The 20,677-nt window shown below is 50.5% G+C and overlaps 1 protein-coding gene across 2 annotated transcripts; it reads right to left on the minus strand.

Moving 5' to 3' along the window:
• Positions 1-12,869: 12,869 nt before the first annotated feature.
• On the minus strand, positions 12,870-20,409 carry S1PR2 (sphingosine-1-phosphate receptor 2). 2 transcript variants are annotated; one of them, XM_041764414.1, is made up of 3 exons: positions 20,264-20,409; positions 18,087-18,164; positions 12,870-15,314 (listed from the first exon to the last, which is right to left on the minus strand). In XM_041764414.1, exon 3 carries the CDS (start codon positions 15,270-15,272, stop codon positions 14,214-14,216), a length of 1,059 nt encoding a protein of 352 aa, XP_041620348.1. In that variant the 5' UTR covers positions 15,273-15,314; positions 18,087-18,164; positions 20,264-20,409; the 3' UTR covers positions 12,870-14,213. The 2 variants fall into 2 exon arrangements, with proteins under 2 accessions (XP_041620348.1, XP_041620347.1); XM_041764413.1 differs by lacking the exon at positions 18,087-18,164.
• Between the last annotated feature and the right edge of the window lie 268 nt (positions 20,410-20,677).

The following is a 20,677-nucleotide window of genomic DNA, read 5'->3' on the forward strand; positions in this document are numbered from 1 at the left end:
AGGAATCTGGCTCAGAGGCTGCTTACCCAAGATCAGACACTAAGCAGCAGGGACCAGGAATCTAAGGGTGCAAAAGAGTGATCCCCAACTGGTTGGTCAGTTGTCAGGCCCCCCCTGGAGGCCCAGGGGCAGCACTGGGGGAAGTAGATTATAAAGAGTAAGAGCAGAAAGGGTGTGGTAGATAGACCATGTCACCAGCGAGAGGCTCACGCCCTGTAGACCGGCCAAGGAGCCAGTATCTGGGCCCCTAACACTTTAAGACAGGGGGTGCTCACAGGACAGGGGAGAGAGGGGAGATGGACTATAATTCTTTGTCAGGGGCCTCAGCTCACAGGAGAACAACTACATTTATGACAGCTCCATCTCTGGTGATTCTCTTTGTAATCTCTTTACTAAGGGATGATTCAACCATTTTGATACATGGGACAAGGGCTCAGGGACAAAGATTTGCCAAGGAACACAGATGCCTTCTGAGTACCTCCAGAGTGACTGGTTAGACCACTGGAGACCCCTCTCCCACCTATAATGGCCTTATCCCTTGAGAGAAATTATTGGAACTTCCAGAAGAAACCAGTTTCAGCTCTTGCTGGTATTAACTCCGCCTCTACCTCTCAGTCTCCAAAGTAGTGTTCATAAACACCTTGAGAGAGAGATTTATCGGGCCTGAGCTCCTGCTTTCGAGGCCACATTCCAGCCCTGAGCTGAAGGGCCACACTCCAGAAGCCAGGAGAGCCTACGTGTCGGCCACCCAAGGTCAGGGCAGCCCAGAGAGCCAGGGCTGGTGGGGAGATGGCCACATGCCTTGAGCCATTGTCAATGAGAAGGCCAGAGCTGAGTCACCTCACATGCTAGTGAATTAGTCACAGCCACTGAGCTCTCGCCTGGTGCCAGGTCCAGCAAAAGCCTCAGGCAGTGGCAGCAATACTCCAGTCTTCAAAGGGGACACTTTGCCACTCACCCCAGACAGGAGCCAAGCAGGAACACCAACAGGGTACTCTCGTTTTCTTGTTTTCTTTCTCTCTCTCTCTCTCTCTCTCTCTCTCTCTCTCTCTCTCTCCTCAAGTGGCCAGGAATCAGATCTGGGGAAGCCAACCCTGGAGTGTCCTGGGCAGACCCACTTGCTTCTTACAGGGCCCTTGATCAGGGAGATGGCTTTCTGTTTGGGATCACAGGAGGCTTGCTACCAAGCCCAGCAGGTTTTTCTTTCAGATAGCCCTCAAATTAGTTTGCCAATCTGCCCCTCCAAGGACACCACCCAACCTAGGTCATCCTTATTTTTCTCCCAGGTGACCCACCCAGCCTCCTTTCTGGGCTGCCATTCAGGCCTCTCACCACTTATTCAGCTACCCAATCCTGTAGCAGTGGGAAGGATCTTCTCAGAATCCATCTGATCAGATCACCTCCTCCCTAACCCATTGAATGCACCTGAATGGCTCCTCAGTGCTCTCAGACTAAACCCAACCCTTATGCACTTAGCCCTACCCACATCAGCTGTTGCCATCACTTCTTTGCTTGTCCTCATAGAACCACATCCTGGGCATTCCCAGCCTTTTACCACTGAAGGCAAGTACCTAGCCCCTCCCAGAGGGCCCCCAAGGTTCTTGGCCTTTTAGTATTCACCCCAGATGGGGTCATCCCCACTTGGAACCAGGGCCAAAGGAATATAATAGAAGTGAAAGTGCAGGACTTTTTAAGATAAGTCATAAAAGACATTGCAGTGCCACTTTGTTTTTGTGGGGGAAGCCAACAGCCATATCCTGAGGATACTCAAGGAGCCCTGTGGTGAGGCCCAGGGCAAGAGGAACTAATTTGCCAGTCATGTGAGTGAGCCACTTCGGAAGCAGCTCCTCCAGCCCCAGCCAAGCTTTCTGACAACTGTAGCCTTAGCCAGTACATGACTGTAATGTATGTGAGACCTCAAGCTAGAATCCCTCACTTTATCACTTTGCTGCTCTTCAATTCCCAACTCACGGAAACCATGAGGGATAATATATGGGAGTTATGGGGTACCCGAGTGGCTCAGTAAGTTGAACATCTGACTTCAGGTCATAGTCTCAGGGTCCTGGGATGGAGCCCTGTGTCTGGATCCCCACTCAGCAGGGAGCCTGCTTATCCCCCTCCATCTCTTTCTCCCCTCTCACACCCATGCTCCAACTCTCAAATAATAAAAAATCTTAAAAAAAAAAAAAAAAAAAGAAGAAGAAGAAGAAGAAGGGGTGCCTGGGTGGCTCAGTCAGTTAAACATCTGCTTCAGCGTAGTTCATGATCCCAGGATCCTGGGTTCAAGTCCTGTATCGGACTCTATGCTCAGCAGGGAGCCTGCTTTTCCCTCTCCTCCCTGCTCCTGCTCTCTGTCACTATCTCGGTCTCTAAAATAAATAAGAATAAGATCTTTTAAAAAATTTAAAAAAAAAAACTCATGGAACACCTACATAGGTGAGGATGCTTGTTCCTCCTCCCACCTTAAGCTCAGGATCCTAGGATCAAGCCCTGTATTGGGCTCCTTGCTTGGCAAGGAGCCTACTTCTCTCTCTCCCTGCTCCCCTTGTTGTGCATGGGCGTTCTCTCTCTCTCTCTCTCTCAAATAAAAATTCACCCATACACATGTGCAAAATGAAAAGTGGACACAACTATTCACTAAACTTTGTAGCAAAAGACTGGAAAGAACCTAGGTCTCCATCAGAGAGATTTAGCTAAAGAAATTGCATTCCATTCACATAGTGACAGGTCTCACAGTAACAAAAAAACAAAAGGATATTTTTCCATGTAATACCTTAGAAGTTTATTTTTATTATTATTTTTTTATTTTATTTTTTTAGAAGTTTATTTTTAATTGCTAATAGGAAACCAAGATGTAGAACAGAATGCATAATGTGATATGGCTTATATGGGGAAAAAAAAAAGAGGGGGAGAATTCTGGGTATTTACATGTTTATACATAAAACTTTGGGAAAGAAACAAGAAATGGTTAACTTCCTGGAGATAAGGAATGTTAACTAGCAGATTAGGAGCTTTGGGCAGGAAAAGGAGTTTTTCTGAAGATTTTCTTGCCTTTTTGGAATGCTGGAGCATGTGTTTATGTCAAACCAAAACAACTGGCAGGGCAGCAAGGAAACCCTAGTCTTTCCAATAAATGATGCTGGGACCATTGTATATATGGAAAAAGATAAACCTTGATCCCTACCTCACACCATATACAAATCTCAATTCCTGATGTGTTTCACATTTAAATGTAAAAGCAAAGTCAAGAAAGCTTTTAAAATAAAACCTACAACATCTTTGTGACTTTAGGATAAGCAATTGTTTCTCTAACAAGACATAAGGCACATAAATCATAAAAGAAAATGTTAGGCTATATCAAGATGATTTTTTTCACTGATCAAAAGATACTGCTAAAAGACAAGCCATGGATATATGTCCACTGACTGACCAAGGGCTCATATCTACAATACACATAGAATGCCTTCAAATAAAGAATTGTCTGTCTCTTTAAGTGGACAAGAGTTGAACAGACACTTCACAAAAGAGGATATCCAAATGGCCAAGACTTATGAAAAGCTGTTCAACATTAGTCATCAGGGAAATGCAAAGTGAAACCTCAATGCAATATCAGCTTACACGCGTGCGCATGCACACACACACACCAGGATAGCTAAAATGAAAAAAGAAAAATTTGCAAGTGTTAGAAGAGAGAGAAAAGAAAAAAATTTGCCGACTGTTATCAAGATCAGAACATACCTAGAGAAGTCCAAAATGGTATGGCCATTTTGGCAAATGATTTGGCAATGTCTACCAAAGCTAAACATGCCCTTGCCCTACGATCCAGTAATTCTACTCCTGGAATGAGTGCCTCTCTCCACCAAAGGATATGTACAAAAGTATTCACAGCAGCTTTATTCACAATAGCCAAAAACTGAAGACTGTGTCAACGTCTAACAACAACAAAACAGTTATGTATTCATTAAATGGAATGCTAAACGTGGGGGTCATGAACTTTTTCTGGGAAGGGCCAGATAATTATTTTAGGACATGTGGGCCATACTCTCCATCACAACTGTGAGTTGCAGAGTGAGAAGAGCCATAGACAATTATATAACTGTGTAGGCACACCTATGTTCCAATAAACCTTTATAAGTAGACATTGAAATTTGATCATTTCCTATTTTCATGGGTCACAAAATATTGTTCTTTACCTCCCCCTAACAATTAAGAATTCTAAAAACCTTCTTAGCTTCTAGTTCCTACAAAAGCAGGCAGGGAGGTAAATTTGGCTTGCCAACTGTAGTTTACAGAGCCCTGCTGTTCAGGATGGAGAATAAACACACTATAACTCTAGGCAAAAATACAGACAAATCTCAAAAACATTATGCCACATCAAAGAAGCCAGGCATAGAGGAGGACCTACCACATGATTCTGTTTATGTAAATCACCAGAATACTTCTCCCCACTTCTCTAATCCACTTCAAGCTTGGGCTTCCTGGTTTCCTTCCTCTCTTCTCTTCCTAGATCCGTAAATCTTGTCTTGCCTCCCTCAGCTCACTCCAGCCTTCTTTGGCCTGAGTCCTGTGGCCACCACCCATTGTAACCACCAGGCCCTAAAGGAAAACACTGGGTAGAGCCTGAGGAATCACCCACCTCCTGGCACATGAAGTAAAAACACACGATCTGCACTCCGGAACTGTAAAGAAAATCTTCCTCACCACACTGAGCAGGAATGAGGAGTGGGCCTGCCCTGGCCATTAAATCAGAGAAACTTCACGTGAAGCACCTCCTTCCCGGAAACGACCACTAATTAACCACAACGGCCTCTCCAAAGGCAATCAGTAAGTTATTAAAACTACCTGGCAAAGAGGCGTGACCAGACAGCCTCTAATCAAGGCATCCGGGGTGCCCCCAGAAGTTGCCTCACACTCCCAACACTGGCCTACGAGTCCTGAAGCAGCTGATCAGATGGAAGGAAAAAGAAGGGCACATGCTGTGCCTCAACCTGAGCACTTCTGACATTTGGGGCCAAATAATCCTCTGTCTGGGGATCGGTGGCTCAGTGGTTTAGGGCCTGCCTTTGGCCCAGGGCGCGATCCTAGAGTCCCGGGATCGAGTCCTGCGTGGGGCTCCCGGCATGGAGCCTGCTTCGCTCTCCTCCTGTGTCTCTGCCTTTCTCTCTCTCTCTCTCTCTCTGTCTATCATAAATAAATAAATCTTAAAAAATTATTAAAAAAATAATAATCCTCTGTCATAGGAGACTTTCCTGTGCACTATGAGATGATCAGCAGCATCCCTGACCTCTACCCACCAGATGCCAATAGCACCTCCACCCTCAGGTGAGGAAACTGGAAACGTCTCCAGACTTTGCCAAACGTCCCCCAAGGGTGTGCAATCACCCTGGATGAGAATGATTTCCACGTGGAAATGACAAAGCAATGGCCTTCTCCAAGCCATATTTCCTTTGGGCAGTATCTTACAGCCCAAAATCAACCCCAAACCAGCATTCTGAAAATTCTAAGTCATGGATGGGTTACATCAGGAGCAACACAGAGCAAAAATGCAGTCCCGGAGCCTGGCATCAGAATCTTCCAGCCCTGGTCAGGCCCAGGAAGTAGTATTTTTCACAAGCTCTCCCCACTTGTGAAAGTTTAAGAAGCATTTCCCCCAGCTTTACTGAGGTATAATTAACAATTAAAAACTGCATGTATTTAAAGTGTACAACATGAGGATTTGATGTACGTATACCTTGTGAAATGATTACCACAATCCAGCTCATTAACACACCCAGTACCTCACTTAGTTCTCATTTTTTGTGTGGGTAGAATGAGGACACTAGTGTCTTAGCAAATTCCAACTAAACAATACAGTATTAACTACAATTACCATTCCATAATTATATCCTCAGAACTTCATCTTATTCATCTTATTTTTTTTAAGTGATGACATCGTCATTTTAAAAAATGTATTTATTTATAAGAGGCACAGAGAGAGAAGCAGGCTCCCTGCAGGGAGCCCGATGCGGGACTCCATCCCGGGACCCCAGGATCATGACCAGAGCCAAAAGCACTCAACCACTGAGCCACCCAGGTGCCCCCCTCACCTTATTTTTTAAAGACACATTTATTTATTTGTTTATTTATTTACTAATTAATTAATTAATTAATTCATTCATTCATTTGAGAGAGAGATTGGTGGGGAGGGGCAGAGGGAAATTCTTAAGCAGGCTCCATACTCAGCTCAGAGCCCAACACGGGGCTTGAGCTCAAGATCCTGTGATCACAACCTGAGCTGAAACGAGGAGTCAGGCCCTTAACCAGCTGTGCCACCCAGGTGCCCCAGAACTTATTCATCTTGTAACTGAAAGTCTATACCCTTTGGACAACATCTCCCCATTTCCCCTATTCCTCAGCCCCTGGCAACCACCATTCATTTTGTGCTTCTGTGAATCCCATTTTTTTAGTTTCCATAAATAAACAAAATCATATGATATTTGTCTGTGTCTGGCTTATTTAACTTAGCATTGTGTCATCCAGGTTCATCCATATTGTTGCAAATGGCAGGATTCCCTTCTATGGCTGAATAATATTCTATTGTGAATATGTATGTGTGCATCTCTCTCTCACACACATTTTATGTTATATATATGTGATTTATAAGTATATATGTAATACATATATGTAATATATATACAAATATGTATATATCTCCCATTTTCTTTATTCATTTATCCTTTGATGAACCCATACCTTGGCTACTGTGAATAATGCTACAATGAACATGGGAGCATCAATATCTCTTCAAGATACTGATTTTTTTTTATTTTTTTTAATTTATTTTTTTAAGTAGCTCCACACTCAGTGTGGATCCCAACGCAGGGCTTGAACTCACAACCCTGAGATCAAGACCTAAGCTGAGATCAAGAGTCAGACACTTAACTGACTGAGCCACTCAGGCTCCCCCAAGGTACTGATTTCATTTCCCTTGGATATATACCCAGAGCTAGGATTGTTAGATCATATGGTATTTCTATTTTTAATCTTATAAGGAAACTGGGTACTGTTTTCCATGATGGAAACTTCCTAACATTGTAATATATATTTATTTTTATGAACTGTCTCCCCTACTTAAACAGCAGGATCTCTCAGGGTAGGAAGCAAACAGAGCACTCAGTATGTATTTTTGAGAAGTTGGGTTTCTTTTTTAATAAGCTTATTGAAGGAAAATTTACATCCACAAAATTTTTACTAATTAAGTATGTCACTGGTTTTTAGTAAATTTGCCACGTTGTTCAACTATCATCACAATCCACATGATTTTAAAATATTTTCATCACCCCAATAATGGCCCTCATGCCTGTTTACAGTTAATCCCTATTCCTACCTCTAGCCCCAGGCAACCACTAACCTACATTGCCTCTTATGGACAATGGAATCATATATGGGATCTTTCGTGTCTGGCTTCTTTCACATAGCATAATTACCTTGAGTTTCATCCATGCTATTATGTGTATCAGTACATAAGCAACATATACCTCTTTTTATTGATGAGTCATACTCCATTGTATGGATGTACCACATTTTGTTTATCCATTCACCAGCTGATGGACATTCGAGTGGTTTCCACTTTGGGGCTATTAGAAAAATGCTGTAATGAACATTCACATACAAGTCTTTGTGCAGACATAGGTTTTCATTTCTCCTGGGTAGATACCTGGAGTCAAACTGCTGGGTCATATGCTAAGTTTACATTTGCCTTTGTAAGAAACCATCAAACTGTTTTCCAAAGTGGCAGTACCATTTTACATTTGAGGTTGGAATTATTAACATAATCATTTTACAAATGAAAAAACCAGGTGAGGTTTGTCAGGTGACTTGCCCAAAGTCTACCTGGGTTGTTGATTATTGGATTTGAGACTCAAGTCAGGTTTTTCTGACTTTCTAGTTAGTGCCTTTAACACTTACACCACAATCACCACTAAAAATGAATCATCCAACCAACTTTATTTCCGTTTTATGACAGATTTGATTTTTCCAGACAAGACATTCAGGGAAAGGTAGTGAACATCAGATGTTTGAATTTTAGGAAAGTACATTTGCTTTGTAGACAAATGAGAAAAAAGAGCCAGGATGTGAAGATGGGAAGATGGACTAGAAATCCTTTGAAAACAATGGATCCAGTCAACAGCTGTCCATGGATGACCAAACCATTAGGAATAGTTGGATGGGGGCAGCCCCGGTGGCTCAGCGGTTTAGCGCCGCCTTCCGCCCGCGGCAAGATCCTGGAGACCCTGGATCGAGTCCCACGTTGGGCTCCCAGCATGGAGCCTGCTTCTCCCTCTACCTGTGTCTCTGCCTCTCTCTCTCCTTCTGTGTCTCTCATGAATAAATAAAAAAAAAAAGGAATAGTTGGATGGGAAATTTATAAAGGTGGGGTCAGGCTGGTGGCACCTGAATGCCCTGATCAGTCTTAGTTATCAGCAAGAAAGGGACAGCCAGACTTCATGTCCTCCTGATGGAAGTTTCCAGAACTACCGATCGAGAATTGAAGCCAAAAATACCAATCTTGAAGCCATCAGGGAAACCTGTTAAATCACCCCTTAAGACTGCCATCAGCCAATTCCAAACTATGGGAAACTTTCCAGGACAAAGAGCCTGGTTTCTTCAACAAATGAGTTAGTCCAGAATGGAGGGAAGGAAGAAGGGAAGAAGGAAGGATGGAGGGAAGGAAGAAAAAATAGGCTGTTAAGCCTCGTTAAACAAGGTTAAATAGGTTTCACAAGGAAAGCTTGTTAAACGACACTTCAGAAGGGTGCCTGGCTGCCTCAGCTCATGATCCTGAGATCCTGGGATCGAGCCAGTGTTGGGTTCCCTGTTGAGCAGTAAGTCTGTTTCTCCCTCTCCCTTTGCCCTCCCCACCCCTGTTCATGCTTTCCCTCTCTCTCTCTCTCTCTTTCTCTCTCATAAATAAATAAATAAAATCTTTAATTAAGAAAAAAACTTTGCATACACCAGAGATTCGTTAACTAAATGCCACAAGAAGACCTTGTTTGGATGGATTACGAGTCAAACAAATGCTAAAAATGAAAATAGAGACAGGGAAATTTTTGACACTGATTGATACTTTTGATAAGTGCGATCATAGCATTGTGGTTAAGTTTAAAAAAGTTTTGCTTTCTTCTAAAAATAAAAAGTGGAAGAAAAATGACGTGATGTTCTCTGATTTTCTTTAAAAAAAAAACTCAGAGGAAAAAAAAAACTCAGTGAGTAGTCATTGGATCAGACAAGAATAGATGCTAAATGACTGAAAATTTGATAAGCAATAGGATATTTACAGAATCTCAGAGTACCTCCCCACAAAATACATAAAAATTACAAAGAAGGAAATAGTAACTTTCAAGAGAACTTTGGCAAATACCACCAAGTGATCAAAGTTAACGTTGCCAGTGATGGAACTGATTGAGAAAAAACACATTACTTCTGTGGTATTTCTGCCAAAAATGCATAACCTGAGTTTAATCATGAGGAAACATGAGAAAAACTCAACTGGAAGGACATTCTGCCAAGTAACTGACCTATATTTTTCAAAAATGTCAAGGTCACGAAAGACAATGAAAGGTTCAGAAACTGTTCCAATTGAAGGAAACTAAAAAGACAACTGAATGCAACAAGTGATCTGGGATATTCTTTTGCTCTAAAGGTCAGTAATAGGACAATTGGTGAAATCTGATTAAAGTTTATAGATTCCTGATTTTGATAATTTTACTAAGGTTATAGAAGAGAATGCCTTGTTCTTAGGAAACATAGTGAAGTATTTAGGTAGGTAGGTGGAGGGATGGATGGATGGATGGATGGATGGCGGGAAGGGGAGAGAAAGAGAGAGAGATCAAGGTACATGGGATAGGAGTCAGGACCCTTGATAAGTGGGCATCTGTCCTTATCCAGGACCAATTTCTCTGAACCCTTTTATATGAGGGAAATCAATTTCCCTCCCTTAAGTTATTATTATTCTGTGTTTTCTTTCATCTGCAGCTGAGTCTAATCTTGGTATCATAATTAAAAGAAACATTCCAAAAATCATGAAATAATAAGTGAAAGCTACAATGTCATTCACAGTAATAATGGTGGTAAGACTTACAAATTCTTGTTGAAAAGATGGCATCATACCAAGAGGGATCAGTGGCTCAGAGGCTGTGGAAACCAGATCCAGAATCTAGAATTGTGCTGTTGGTAGTGTAGCCAATGGTGACACGTGGCTATTTACTTTTAAATTAATTAAAATTAAGATTCAGCGCCTGTATCACACTAGCCACATTTTGTGTTCTAGAAGCTTGAGGGCCTGCATTTCACCAGGTTACTCTAGGTGATTCCAATGCTTCAAAATGGCCAACAGTCTCCATAGGGAAAAAGGAGGTCAAAGTCCTCTTGCATCCCTGTGGCTTGGTCTGTTCTGTTCTAGGCTCCAAAATTTGAGGGATGTGAGTAAATTAGACCTTCAGGCCAGGATATTGAGGAGGATCAGATGCGACTACAGTTTTCTTTTCTTTTTTGCTTTTTTTTTTTTTTTGCTACAGTTTTCAACCAAGGACTTCCTGGGTTCAAATCCCCATCCCTCCACGCATGTGCTACGTGACCTTGGTTAGATTACTTGACCTCTCTGGTGATTCAGTTTTTTGTTTTATTTTTACCTGTCAGAGTGCCAGTAATAGAGTCTACAGAGTACTTCAAACTATTTTCTTCACAGGAAACAAACTTAATACTCACTGAAATGACCAGCTTTGCTTTTGCTTTAATTCACTCACAAGCACTTACTGAGCACCTACTGTGTCCTCACCACTGTTCTGAGTCCTGGGGCCAAGCAGCGAACAAGACAGACACAAACCACCTCCAACCCTGCAGTCAAAGAACTGGCATTCTGAAGGGGGAGGTAGAAAATAAGCAGGATATGGGACACCTGGGTGGCTCAGCGGTTGAGCATCTGGCTTTGGTTCAGGGCGTGATCCTATGATCCCGGATCGAGCCCCACATCAGGCTCCTTGCGGGAAGCCTGCTTCTCCTTCTGCCTGTGTCTCTGCCTCTCTCTGTGTCTCTGTCTCTCATGAATAAATAAATAAAATCTTAAAAAAAAAAAAAAAGAAGCAGGATGAAGAAGCAAAATGTCTTGCATCTAAGAGAGTAAGTAGCAAGTTATGCAGATAGGACCAGACATGTACGCATGGCCAGGCCTCACCCACAGTGATATTTTATCGTAGGCCCAAAGAGTGAGAGAGGATCGAGGCACAGGCATATGTGGAGGAAGATCACCCAGGCAGAGGGAACAGCAGGTGCAAAAGTCCTGCAGTGGGAACATGCCAAGTCCTATTTAAGATGCTAGAGCCACAGTGGTAAAACAGATGCCGTCCTGGGACACCTGGGTGACTCAGTGGTTGAGCGTCTGCCTTAGGCTCAGGTCATGATCCTGGGATTCAGGATCGAGTCCCACATGGGGCTCCTGCGAAGAGCCTGCTTCTCCCTCTGCTTGTCTCTGCCTCTCTCTCTCTCTCTCTCTCTCTCTATCTCTCATGAATAAATAAATCTTAAAAAAAAAAAATAGATGCCGTCCTATCTTCAAGGCGCTCACATTTTAATGGGGGTAGGAGACAGATTAGCTGATCTATAATGTCCTCCCAGGTGATAAGCAGGAGAGGGACTCATAGAGAAGGTGGTCAGGGCAGGCCTCTCTGAGGAGGTGGTATTTGAGCAGAGGCTGGAAGGAGGAGGTACAGAAAGCAGGTGTGTATCTGGGGGAAATTTATTGACTCTGGCCTGACCGGTGCCTCTTCCTCCAGTTCCTTCCACTCAACTGGAGCTCGGGTTTCCAAACAGAGGTTGTCTGTGAACTACTGGAGGGGAATTCTGATGGGGAGTGCAGACCTCTCAGCCTCTGGCTGCTGTGTGCCCCACTCCTTCTCTTACTGGCTGCTCCAATATTTGCGTTGGTGTGTTGGGTGGGGCTCTAGCTTAGGGAACTGACTTCCCCATTAAAGCTCCAAATCTGTCTTCAAAGGAGCCGCTGGGCCCTTTGCCTCTGGGCAGAAGGGAGTGTCATCCTGGAGCTGAGCGAGGAACCCACCCCCCAGCTGTGTCCCATCTGGGTTTCTCCTGATTCAGAGTGGGTCTGGCAGCGCATGCTCCCCACTCCTCCCATGGCAAAGAGGGGGTGGAGGATACTCTCTCTGGCCCAGTGGCAGAGCTGGCAGGATCCAGAGTCAGCCCAGCGAGATGTTGAAATTCCTTGTACCGGGTTGTAAATTGTTCCTGCCTGAGTTCACATCCAGACAAAGGCTTGCTCCAACTAGCTGTGTGACCCTGAGCAGCTCACTTACCTTCTCTGAACCCGCGTCTCCTCCATAGCTCATAGTAACTCCCACCTTCTGAGGATTCACATCTTGGGAGGTGCTCGACAAAAGTTATCCATTCCTTTGGGGAATACTGAGCCCTGGAGGGTTATCTGGAGCCCATGTCCCCCAAGACCATCTCCCAGGGAGGAACATGCATGTGAGATGAAGTAGGGAGCCTCCCCACACCCGCCAGGCTATTTTTGAAGGGAGGCAGGGAGGCCTGGAGTCTAATTAATCACTGGGAAGGGCCAGACAGATGCCCTAGGGGAAAGGTCAGCATTTACCCTGGTCTTCTCAGAAGTCACTGCAATCCTAGCTTGGGCGGGACTTGGGGTTGGGGCACAAAATAGGAAGGCTGGCAAAGTATGAGTGGCCTGGGCAGCAGCCACCCTCCCCATCCCATCCACCCTCCAGCCACCGGGTGTTGTTAGGGGAACAGTTAGTTAGGGGAACAGTTAGTTAGGGGAACTGCTGCCTTAAAGGCTCAAAACACAACCACCACCAGAATGAGAGACTGAACCGTTTATTGGCCTGGGCCCAGGTCTCAGGCACGGGGGGCATCTGGGGAGCTGTATGGGGGAGACAAACCCCCGACTGGCTCCTTGCCCCCCAAGACCCCCTCCCCCAGCCTTTGCATTCACAAGAAATCACTTTGAGGCGTGAGGTTTCCTTCCCCAAGAGCTGTACCCCAGCTCCCAAGGGGGAAGATGAGCCAGCAATTACAAAGGGGGCCTGTGCAGGGACCGGACCCCTCTTTGGCAGCTTCAACACACATGTGAGACCACAATAGCATCCATTCTGGGGGAGCATGGTGGGGAGAGGGGATCACACACATCACTGACACACACACATGCACACATGCACACAGACACACATAAATATTCATTTGTACCGCAAAGTCCCTTCCATCTATCCATGGAATTTAGCAAAGTCCTTCTGGAGCAGCTGAGGGCAGAGTACCCCACAAGTGTCCTTGGCACCCCCACCCCCATGCTCCTCCATACAATACAACTGGAAAGGAGATACAGCGGGCTCAGCTGGGCTCGAGGTGGAAGTATCTTGGGGAGGGGGGTTAGGAGTGGGGATCCTGTGCAAACAGCTCCCCTAGAACCTTCTCAAGTTTTACCCTTTCCCACCAGGAGGCCCAGAGTCCTACTCAGCCCCCCAGGCCAGTTTTTCCAGCCCTTGGTGATGCTTCAGTGCCCCCAAATAGTGCAATTGGACAGTGAGGTCTGAGAATGCCATCCAGCGCCGCCTCCACCCTGTGGTTCCCCAGCATCTCGTGGAGAGAGAGAGGAAAGGGAAGAAGTAGCCAAAGTGGCAGCTGGTGAAATTTAAGGAAGCTGTGGATTTGGGCCTTGCAACTGTTAGCCAGAGCCACCCAGGACAGTCAGGGAGGAGGCCTCCAGCGCCTGGGGACAGTGGTTCTGGGGAAGTGGCCTAAGGTTGCCAGAAGGTGACAGGGGGTCTAGACTCGGAGAGGGAAGTTTTGTACAGGGCGAAGGGCCAGAGAGTCGTGAAATGTTGAAATCCCTTGGACCAGATTGTAAATTTTTCCTGCCCTGAGTTCCCCCTGAGTGCTTGTCTGCTGTGCCACCTGAGTGTCTGCCTGCTGTAACCCAGGCCCTTTCCAGGTCATCCAAGCCTCCCCACGATCCAGTTCTAAGGTGTCACAACAGTTACCGCACTAGCCTCTGACCCTGATGCAGCTCTGCCCGGTGTGAGATATTTTCAATATCACCCAGGTCTGCGGAGTGGGGGCATCTTGCTTGGCAGCCCCACATCTCTGTCCAAGGTCCCCTGTGCCTCCCCACAGAGTCCTCTGCCATGGTCTGGTGGCCCACTTGCCCCTCAGACTATCGTGTTGTCCTCCAGAAACATGGGCGACGTGGGCATGTGCGTGCCCCTCTCCAGTGAGCTGGAGCTGCGGAGAGGCAGGAGCTGATGGCCCGGGGTCCCACCCCGCCGTCCTTGAACCCCTGCCGCCTGCTTGCAGCACTGCAGTGGCCGCAGTACCTCCCGCCGCAGGTCCCGGCTGCGCCATGTGTAGATGACAGGGTTAAGCAATGAGTTCAGGGTGGCGAAGGCAAAGAAGTAGTGGGCCTTGTAGAGGATGGGGCAGGACCGGACAGGACAGGCATAGTCCAGGAGCAGGATGCTAAAGGCAGGCAGCCAGCAGACGATGAAGACCCCCAGCACAATGGTGACCGTCTTGAGCAGGGCCAGCGTCTGTGGGCCAGCCACATCGGCCTGGCTGGAGCGGACCACACAGTAGATTCGGACATACAGAGCGACGATGGCCAATAAGATGACAGAGAAGATGGTTACCACGCAGAGCACATAGTGCTTGGTATAAAGCGGCAGAACAGTGGAACAGGCCTCGAGATGGCCCAGGCAGTTCCAGCCGAGGATGGGCAAGCCCCCGAGAGCAACCGAGATGAGCCACGAGGCTCCGATAAGCAGCAGCATGCGGCAGCTCTTGTCGCTGCCGTAGAGCTTGACCTTGGCAATGGCCACGTGCCGCTCAATGGCAATGGCCAAGAGGCTGAAGACGGAGGCGGAGAGTGTGATGAAGGCAGAGCCCTCTCGGGCAAACCACTGTATGGGTGTCAGCCCCAGGGTGACCGGGCCCGAGAGCAAAGTATTAGCTACGAAGGCCACTCCAGTCAGCAAGTCCGAGGCAGCCAGGTTGCCCAGGAACAGGTACATGGCTGAGTGGAACTTGCTGTTGCGAGCAACTGCAATCAGCACCAGCAGGTTCTCTACTACGATGGCAAAGCAGAGGATGATGATGATGACCAATGCCGCCTGGCGGGAGGCCGTCTCCTGAGTGTCCAGCGTCTCCTTGGTGTAATTATAGTGTTCCCGGACCTTGTTGGGGCTTAGGTACTCTGAGTACAGGTTGCCCATGGTGGGGCTCAGTGGCCGGCCAGGGCCATGGGGCTGTCAGAGCTGCAGAGAGGAAAGAGAGACAGACAGACAGACAGGTCAGTGCTGTGGCTGCTTCCCTGGGATGTGACTCTGGATGGCTGTGGTTTGAATCCCAGCTCCCTCACTTCGCACGGAGTAGCCACATGAAGTCAGAAGTATTATCGTCCCTAGTTTACCAATGGGAAACTCAGAGAGGTCAATTCACTCACTCTAAGTCTTACAGCTAGAAAGTGGCAGAGCCAGAGAACCACTCCAAAGCCTCTATAACATCTAAGCTGCACAGTCTTTCAAAAGAACATAAGCTCCCCCCAAATAGTATGAGGGACACAAAGTAAACTCCCAGAACTCTTGCTCACCTACCCAGACCCTTGGACAGGGCCTGGAGGGCTCGTCTCCCTTCTGGAATACACTAGAGCCTGGGACCTCATGCCACCTGCCAACCTGGGTTAGCAAGATGCTGGCTGCTGATAGAACCATCCCCTGCTCATTACCACCCACTGCCCTGGGTTTCAGGCTGGGTCTAAGCCTTGCGGCCAAGGATGCTCCCAAGATAAGGTCTTGGGGAGACACCAGGATGGCCCTGAGGTTTAAACATCTCAGAGGTCAAGCACCTTCAAGGACAAAGACCTTGGAGGCAACCCAGGGTTCAACCCTCACTCCTCCTGACATGCTGTGGGACCTTGGGGAAATCACTCAACACTCGGCCTCTCGGCCCCAATGTCCTCATCTGTGCAATGGGGAAAAGGCCACTCTATGGGGTAATGGGAAAATCCTGTTGAATGGTCCATGAGGTACCCTTAGCACATAGCAAGCACTCAATAAATACTAGCTAATGTATTAGCTCCCCTCTTTCTGCCACACACACACACACACACACACCTAGGGACTAAGTGCCCTCCGTTCAGTCTCTGAGGAGGGGATGCAGACTGAGCTAGGCAGGCAAGACTCCCAACATCCTGTTCTCATCAGCATCATCTAGCCCTGCCCTGAGACAGAGGGTCCCAGCGGGGTGGGCAGGGCGCTGGCACCCCCCTCCCTCCCCAGCCAGGATGAAATCCAGATGTGAGGCCCCTGGAACAAACAGGGTGGAGTCCTCACTTCCCGGTCACATCCGGTGTGGGAAGGGCTGGGAAGGGGTGATGGGCTGGGGGAGCCACAGGAGACCAGTCTGGGAGGTCCTGGCTAGGAGGGATGGGGCAGCTGCTGCAGCGCTGAAGTCATGTGAGCCGAAGAGGGGGCGAGCCGCACCGCAGGGGAGGGGGTTGAAGGGAGGAGGGGGGGACGGCATTTGTTTCCATGAAAGACTGAGTCACCCCCCTCTCAAGGAAAACTGAGCCGTGGGGGGAGGGGGCGGGAAGCAGCGTGGGCAGAGAGGCCAAGAGGCCAACATCACGGCCCCTTCTTCCTGGCCTTTTGGTGGTGGGTGTCTCAGAGGAGCTGGTGCAGGGTCTGTCTTTCCCGAGGGGAGCCCGGAGGAAGCCCCAGCCTCTAGCTCAAGGGGGGAGGGTGCGGGAAGCCCTCCCTCCCCAGGTCCCTGGAAACATGCCTGGCAGGGACCACGTGCGCTCCAGGAGTATCGTGTGGTTCCAGCAAAGGCTGGTTAGGCCGGTTCCTAGTGAGCCTGGGAATGATGGGGGGCTTCCGGGGTCACCCAGCCATGTCAGTCCCCGGACGCCCCCTCCGAGGGGCGCCCTGGCCCCGGGCCTGACAGAGCCAGCTGCTCCCCTTGGGTGAAGGGGCATCCGTCCTAGTTTGGAAACAGAGAAAGGCTTGTGCGCATCCCTGGAGACTGCCGCCCCGCCCAGATCGCCACACAGAGGCCCCTTGTTCCCCTGCCGGGCCGGGCTCTGGACGCCCCATGCCCTCTGCCCGACGCAGGCTGCAGCCGGCCGGGAGCTCGCCTGGCCCTGGCCTCGGCCTCACCCGACCGGCCTTCGGGCAGAACCAGCCCGCGCCCTGATTGGCTTATTTTCAATCCCCGGCCTTGAGCGATTCGCCCATTGGCCGGAGCGTTGCATCCTCCACCCTTGATTGGCCCGCTTGGGGGCGCTCTAAGGAAAGCGCTAGGGCCGCGTCCTTCACAGGCCGACCACTTCTTTCAGAGAACAGAGTTAGGGCTGTGTGGATGTCCCTGGGGAGAGTATGAACCGCGGCCTGACCGCCGGGTCACGCAGACCAGACGCCCCCGGGCTGCCCTGGCCTACTGGGCCCCTTTTGGGGTTCATGACTGCGAATCAAGGGCCCCTTGCAGACCTGGGAAGCATCGTTGCTGGTGGGCTAAAAAGCCCACGGTGTGTCCGGTGGTGACCCCTTCACCCCTCCCTCACATGGGGCCGCCAGCCTTCTGGCCTGGCAGCCCAGAGTAAGATTTATGGATGCTTCCCGGAGAAATAAAAATTGAGTTCGGTCCTCATACCCCAGAAACCCACGGAAAAGTCTGTCTTCTTGGGGGAGGGAGGGGGTGCGGCAGAGGAGGGGGGGTGGAGGAAGCCCACATGCTCACTTTCTGCAGCCCTCAGCCCTTGGAGGTTGATCCTCAGAAGGAGAGGTAGCTCGGCTAGTTAGAGAGGGAGAAACTGAAGCCCACACTGCCCCCTCCTCTCATCTTCCCCAGGAGGATTTTGCTGAAGATAGAATTTAAGGCAGATTCATGCTTCCCAGAAAGAGGAAGCGGGGCCTGGATGGAGACTGACAAAAGAGGCACACTCCCAGGCAGAGACAGGCCTTGGTGGCTTCCCCTCCCTGTGTCGGCCTCCCAGACCTGGCTAAACACAGGGCCTGTCTCCTGCTCACCTTCACCAAGGCCATCCTAACTTCTTCCCAGAGGCTCAGTAGGAGGTCACTGGGCTCAGAAACGGGGAATGGCTAGGCCTGAAATGGAATGAGAGGGACAAGTGACAGGGTTTGGAGGGAAGGGAAGATACACCAAGACTGTGCAGGAGGAGATTAGAAGAGAGGAAGGACAGAGGAAGCCTCAGCGGCTTCCAAGAGCCCTACTCCGAGTTCCACTGAGGCAGGCCCTGTGTTTACAGGTCCATGGCCACTCACTGATCCGCTCCACTTACGCTAGCTAGTGCAGCGCCTCCACCCTTTCTTTTGGTTTCCCTTTGGGGGTCAGGCCCACCCTTCGCTGCCATTCTCCATGCAGCGGCCAGGGGGAGCCATATAATGCACAATTCCAACACAGCGCGTCACTCCTTGAGCTCCAAATCCATCCATGGCTCCCCACTGCCCAAAATGACCTGGCCCCTGCCGGGCTAGCCCCCTCTCCCCAGGGCCTCTCCCCCCAGGGCCTCTCCCCCCAGGGCCTCTCAACTCTAACCACACTGGCCTCCTAGGTTGCCACCTCCATCCCTACCTCGGAGACTTTGCTCTGGCTGTCCTTCCACCTGGCATGCCCTTCCCTCACATCCTGGAATGACTGTCTCCTTCTCTTTCGCGTTTCGGTTTTAGGATCACTGGCTCGGAGGGGGGGGGGGGGTGTCTCCTCTGACCCTCAGTCTATCACAGCCACTTTCTCCAGGGTCTATTACAGCAGCCTGCTTTAGTATCTTCACACAACCCTCCAGCCTCAGAGATTATTATTGTATTTTTTGTTTTCTGTCTGGCTTCCGTAGATTAAATGAGTGTTGGGGGCCAGCGACCAAGTCCGTTTTCAGCCCCTTGGGCATGATGCCTGGCGTTCAGAAGGTGCTCAGAAAACTTGTGTGATGGATGGATGGATGAACGGATGGATGGATGGATGGATGGACAGACGGACGAAACAAACGAAGCCCCGGGGGCCCCCAAGGGTAGAGGCACCTAAACTCGGCCTAGCCCCCAAACAACAGCCAAGGCTGGAGACCCCTCTGGTGGCCGGCAGCCCTCCGGCCAGGCGAAGCCCAGCGCGTCTCCGTGGAGACCGCGGCAGCGCCCGCCCCCGCCCTCGGCTGCAGTCTAGGCCTCCTTATCTGGCGGTGGAATGCGCGGTATCCGCACTCGCTCCCGCTGGGGCCGCGCCTCCTCTCTCGCGACAGCCACACGCGAGGAACCCCTACGTCTCCCGTGGGGGCTGGGGACGCCTCTGCGGCCCGCCGGGGGCTTCTCCGGGTATTCCCGAAGGACCTAGCGGCGGGAGCGTGTGTGTTGTGGGGGGGGGGGGAGGTGATCCCAGCAGCAGCCGCACCGCCAATACGAAACCCGCCGTCGCGCCACGCGGGGGGACCGTGGGCTCAGCGCGTGGCGCCCGGGGCATCTGACTGCGGCAGAGTCGGGGAGGGCATGGAAATCCCCGGGTGAGTCAACTCGTGCCGGAGGAGGGGGCGAGGTTCCGACGCTCTGCTGGGCAGGGGACCACACGGGGTCCGCGCCACGGGTGACTGCACCCCCGCCCTGTCCCTGGGCCCCAGGTGAAAGGAGAGGCGCGGGACTCACGCACTCACGTGCCCTTTCCCTCCAGAACAAAGCCACGCCCCCGAGGGGGTGACTGAAGACCAACTACTCGGGGAAACTGAGGCACGGAGGCCGACCTGCAGGCGGTGGGCAGACTGCCCTCCCTGCGGACCCCGCCCCTTGGCTTAGAAGCCTGGCGGCGCGCGGCACCCCTCGCTCTCGCAGCCGGAGTCGGCCAGGGGGAGGGCCCTGCCCCTCGGACACCCTCCCCCCGAGCCCCCCGGCCCGGACCACGGCGTTCTGCCGCTCGGTCTCCGGCCGAAAACGTTCGGATTCCGCCTTCTCTTCGGCGCCAACTTCCTGCCGCCGGGGAAGGCGGGGAGCTCAGTCTGGGGGTTCGCTGCCGAGGCTGGAGGGGCCGCCTGGAGTCGTGGGGAGGGCGCGCGGTGACCACTCCCTCCGTGCAGCAGGAGCGCGGGCGGCGCGTGCGCGCCCCGCTGCGCCCCCAACCCCTGGCCTGGCCCCCGCAGCTCCGATCCTGCGACTCAGAGAACCCCGGGCCCGTCCTTTCTGCCTCCGCCGTCGCCCGGCACACTCACCTGGCTGGGCCGGCCCGGGTCCCTGCCCTGGCCGGAGGAGCTTCGGTGTCGGCGTCCCCGGGACGGCATCGGCAGGGGCTGGGGCTGCCCGCCGAGCTGGGACTGCGTCCCGGGGATCGGGACCGGGGACGGAGGGGGCGGGGAGAGACACCGCCTAGGCCCCCCACTCGCCCCGCCCTCCTCTCCTCCCCTTTCCGGGCCGCTGAGGCAATGAATTCCAGATGTGGCGGGTCGGGCCGGAGCGCGCGCTGCTACGGCGGGGGAGGCGCGGGGTCCCTTTGTCCGCCCCCCCCCACCCCTCGCCCTGTCCCTCCCAGCCCCCACTCGTGAGAACCTGCCGGCGAGTGACGTCACGCGGCTCCGTGACGTCGCGTCTCTCCTAGCCAGGTGGCCTCCACCTGAAACAACTGTCTT

The sequence above is a fragment of the Vulpes lagopus genome, chromosome 7 (genome assembly GCF_018345385.1).
Source record: "Vulpes lagopus strain Blue_001 chromosome 7, ASM1834538v1, whole genome shotgun sequence".
NCBI classification, from domain to species: domain Eukaryota; kingdom Metazoa; phylum Chordata; class Mammalia; order Carnivora; family Canidae; genus Vulpes; species Vulpes lagopus.

What these genes read in the sequence shown, in the direction of transcription:
- S1PR2 (XM_041764413.1), bottom strand. Translation starts at nt 15,272, where the DNA reads ATGGGCAACCTGTACTCAGAGTACCTAAGCCCCAACAAGGTCCGGGAA.